Source organism: Sesamum indicum, linkage group LG11, assembly GCF_026168435.1.
Source record: "Sesamum indicum cultivar Baizhima isolate 11 linkage group LG11, ASM2616843v1, whole genome shotgun sequence".
Taxonomy (NCBI): Eukaryota; Viridiplantae; Streptophyta; class Magnoliopsida; order Lamiales; family Pedaliaceae; genus Sesamum; species Sesamum indicum.
The window spans coordinates 9051746-9056725 of NC_142667.1; the positions used below are offsets into that span (position 1 = coordinate 9051746).

A 4980-nucleotide genomic window follows, 5' to 3' on the forward strand; every position below is an offset into this window, starting at 1 on the left:
AAATAGTAAGGTGAAGAAGTCTTGGTGGATATTTATTTGAATTGTTTCTAAAAATAGACATGCCACTAGTATAAAGGGCCTTCAAGTGCCATACTTTTCATGCACAATAAACCACCAACACACACTAGCAAAGACAAGAAGGCAAGATTGATTGGCGATTGTAACATTCAATTCCACTCGGTAGTTTCTCATCGAGTTTCACCATCATGGAAATGAAGAAAATTGCCTCTATCGTTGTCCTGGCAGCCGCCTCCATGAGCATAGCGGTGGCCGCCACCGCCACTGAGGCACCGGCTTCCGCTCCAACTCCAGTGCCGACCAGCGATGCCATCGTTTCCTTACCAATCGTGGAGTCCTTGTTGGGTGCTACGATCTTGTCCTTCTTTTCCCTCTATATGCACTAGAAAGAGAGGAATAAAAGTTTGCTAGTGTGGGTCTCAGCTCATAATTTTTTTTGTCCGATGAGATGAAAAATTCGATGTTATTAAGATAAATTTGTATTCTATGTCAGAAGGTGTTTATTTCATTGTTTCAAATAAACCTAGATGTGGAAGAAATTTATATTTATAGAAATTCCATTCGAAACAAGGTTCGATTAATTTAAAATTAATTATACGACGAGCGTATTATATTTATCATGTAATTAATACACTATTTAAAGAGAATAATCAAACACATACTATTCAATTAGTTGGATGTGATTATATAATTTGAGCAATTGCAATTGCTTTCTCTCACTTTTATGGGAATTCTAAAACACCGGCTGTCCCTCTAACAATCATTAATTCATCAAATCATGAATTTCTTGTCAATGTCTTGCCAAAATTAAATGAACTGTGGGCAAAAACAAATAGAATGTAGCTGGTACGTATATTTACAGATGTTACTTGAGATTAATCAAATTAAATTCATGTTATTTCATATTCAGAACTTTTGTTCTTATAAAATTTATGTGTTTTTTTTTTGTATATGTAGCAAAAAATTTTTTTATTAAATCGATTGGTTGTAAAATCATATTTATTGTAAATTAATAATTTGATTTGTATTTATCTACAAAATTATTTACAGGATATTTAATTTTACAAACTTTTACTTATACAAGACTCAAGATTAGGATACTTAATCAGTTTGTATTTATCTTAGACAAATTCAAATTTTAGAGGATCATAATCATATACTCTTTATATTATCATTCATTGTCCCAAAATTTGTATCTCTCTCTTGGTATTTATCATTGGTGCAGGAAAAGTATCATTTTAGTCCGTTAAATATGCCTAATTTTAATTTTAATCCGATAACTATGTCCATATTTATTTAGGTCCAGTAACTTACGAAATTGCTTACTTTTAGTCCTCTGGCAAATATTCAGACAATTTTATCTGGGTGATGTCTCCCGCACGGCGTAGCGTCCCCCCCTTTGTGCCCGGGCGATGGCTTCGCCACCCACGTAAGCGGTGGTTGTCGCCAATACAAATGCATATATATATATATTATTTACATATATATATCTATTATATTATATATTATATATAGTTTATTATATTTTATATATAAATATTTATAAATAAAAATATATTTAAATTACTTAAAATCTGGATCGTTAAATTTTTTTACAATTGAATATCTATGATTGTTATAATTGTGTATAACGGTCAGTTTAGCAAAAAAAAATTAACGTCGTTAGGGCTTACCTAATGGAAGGGAAGAATATACACTATTTTAAAAATATAAGGAGTTTTTTGTCTATATTTTTCAACACAGAGAATTTTTAGCTAAATTTTAAAAATACAAAGGGGGGTTTTATGCAATTTATCCATATAAATATGAGTGGTTGGCCATTAGCAAGATCTTGGTAGGTATGTGTTTCATTTCTCTCCCTCTTCGTAGTACTTTGAATATTGAATATTGAATATTGACGGATTTCAAATTCTTTTAAAATGGAGTGATTTGAAATTCTTTTTCAAATCATTCCTCTAAATCCAAATGTACCCTCAAAGTTTTTTCAAAATCCCTATTATATATTTCAGTCCATAGAAGTGTTGCTATAGTTTTGAGTTTTTAGCAAGATTAAAAGAGACACAAGTCGATATTCTGTGTGAACTTGCTAGAGAGAGTATTCTTTTATTTTTGTGTAAACAAGTAAGAAACTTTATTGTAGATGAGCACTTGAAATTAGGAAGCTCCACTCTTTCAAAAAGGTACAATCCCTTTGACTTGATATCAACTAATTGGTATGCAAAATGAAGCACACCAATGATTTGGAAAATGAAACAAATTACCCCCTATTTTTATTTTTCAAAACATAAGGGGTAATTTATTATATATTTTTTTCAGTGAATTTTGAACCCAATATTCCCACAATGAAATATTGAGCCCCAAACCATTGAAGTGTCCCCTGAGGAACAGATTTTTTGATCATTTCTCATATCACAAAGCAAGTAAATTGCATTCTTTCCTATAAATATATTAAGAAAACATTTGCTAATTTTACATTATTGTTTTGATTCAAAAAGTACTATGTTTATGATTTATATTTCAACATAATATTCCTAAACACATTCTTAACTATAATTGTCCCGATACTTGAGGATCAACGCCAACAAAACATTCTAAAAATAGTAAGGAAAAGAATTATTCACACATATTTATTCAAATTATTTCTAAAAATAGACTTATAACACTAATATAAAGGGCCTTCAAGTCCCATACTTTTCATTCACAATAAACACCAACACACACCAGCAAAGACAAGCAGGCAGGATCGGTTGGCAATTGCTGCATTCAATCCCATTCGGCAGTTTCTCACCGAGTTAATTTCACCAACATGGAGATGAAGAAAATTGCCTGTACCGCCGTTGTCTTGGCCGCCGCGTCCATGAGCGTCGCCGTTGCCACCACAGTCTCTGAGGCACCAGCACAAGCACCGACGCCAATCTTGGCTAGTGATGCCGTCGTTTCCTTGCCGGCCGTGGGGTCCTTGATGGGTGCCACCATCCTGTCCTTCTTTGCCCTTTACATGCACTAGAAAGAGTGAAATAAAAGTTTGCTAGTGTGGTTCTTAACTCATAATTTTCTTTTTTTCTTTTTTGCTCGAAAGATGAAAAATTCAATATTATTGAGATAAGATTGTATTTTATGTAAGGTGGTATTTATTACCTTATTTCAAATAAAGTTAGATGTGAAAGAAGTTTATTTTTATAGAAATTCCATTATAAACAAGGTTGGATTAATTTAAAACTAATCTTATGACTAGAATATTATATTTATTATTTAATTTATATATATTAAAGAGAATAACCAAACACGTACAATTGAATTGGTTGGATGTGATCGAGCAATAATCTTTCTTGCGAAGTGTTTATTTTTGCTTTATGAAATTTCTCTCTCACTTTCATTAAATGGTCATTTAAGTGTGTTTTCTTAAATATTTAAAAGGGTAAATTACATTTATCATTTAAACTATATTTGATTTTATTGCCATCGAAACTTTTTTTTTTTTGTATCAATTTATCATTTTAATTTTGTAAAATTTGCACTTTTATATATGATTCATTTTTTGTTTATTTTTCTATAGGAAAAACATCACATTCAGTGTGAAAAATACCACATCATATAACCCTTAAGTATCACATATACACTGCATGTGATGTTTTTTTGAAAAAAAAAATAGTTAAAAAATAATTATAAATGGCAAAGTACAAAAACTCATAAAGTTAAGATGGTAAGTTTTGAAATAAGAAAGATATAGACGTCAAAATATAAAAATAATCATAATTCAAATCACAAAATATAATTAACCCTTTTAAAAATACATGTAAGCCCTTTCCGAGAAATATATATATAAACACAAATTTATTAAGGTATGATTAAATGGCAAGAAAGTTGATAGGGGAGTAATTATTTTTAGATTTGTTCATTTGAAGATAGATTGATTGATAAATAATAATTCAATTGAACAACAAAGAAAAATAAATTTAGTTTTTGGGTCTAAATATGGTACATTGATCCATGGGTATTGATGGGTAGAGACCCAACCCAAATTCTGGGTCTAACAATATTCAATAGGTCTTGATTTTAGAATTAAACTATGGGTCTAAAACCCTAGCCATTGACACCCCTAATTCTATGATACTATACTTTATACCCGCTAATTAATACTATACGCCCTCTTCAATCTTAACCTATTTTATGAAACTTTCATTTAAAATGAATAAGATCTTTTAATTCATCAATATAATATATATTTACCTTAAAATAATGATAGACGTCGTTACAAGTTTATATTTATTATTCCAATAATGTACTCATATACATGCCCTAAAAGGAAAATAGCAAAGTTTTTAACAATTACTAAATTTGAAATGCAAATTTAGTGAAAGACTAGATATCTAATGGTCATATTGCTAGACCTCACAACTTCAGATATCATGGTTGGTCCACCTAATAAGATTGGCAGCATCACTTAAGATACAATTTGGCCAGACACAAAGACCTTGGAAAAAAAAATATGTATCAAGAAATGAGCTACCTATTTAACAAGTACAGCTAATCAACTTATATGTATATACTAATACACATTAAGATAAATTTCATGCAATGACACCAACCAATAGAGATTCACCATACAATCACAATAAATGCGAGAGTAATATCAACAATCATATTTCAATCCAGAGTACAATACCCAAGGTTGGAGTGCATCATTAAATAGTGTTTCCCGACTATCATCATTTCAATCAAAATATCACCCCTTCTTTTTTTCTGATAATGCACAGCACATACTTCGTGTGATATGCCATTATCAATTATATCATACAACACACAGCTCGTATGATATACAACATCGTCAATTGTACCACGTCATTAAAAATTTATGTGGTCTATTCTACATTGAATTTTCCAATTTTCGATGATACAATGCTTGTACATGGTGATCTTTCTTGATTTTTAGGTACTTTAATGGAAAATGATGAATTGAGA

At 30.5% G+C, this 4980-nt stretch overlaps 1 protein-coding gene across 1 annotated transcript; it reads left to right on the forward strand.

Annotated features, from left to right (window-relative positions):
* The first annotated feature begins 2711 nt into the window (after positions 1-2711).
* Positions 2712-3198, forward strand: LOC148785081 (arabinogalactan protein 23-like). The gene has a single exon (XM_088875835.1). It carries the CDS (start codon positions 2825-2827, stop codon positions 3023-3025), a length of 201 nt encoding a protein of 66 aa, XP_088731961.1. The 5' UTR covers positions 2712-2824; the 3' UTR covers positions 3026-3198.
* Positions 3199-4980: the final 1782 nt, after the last annotated feature.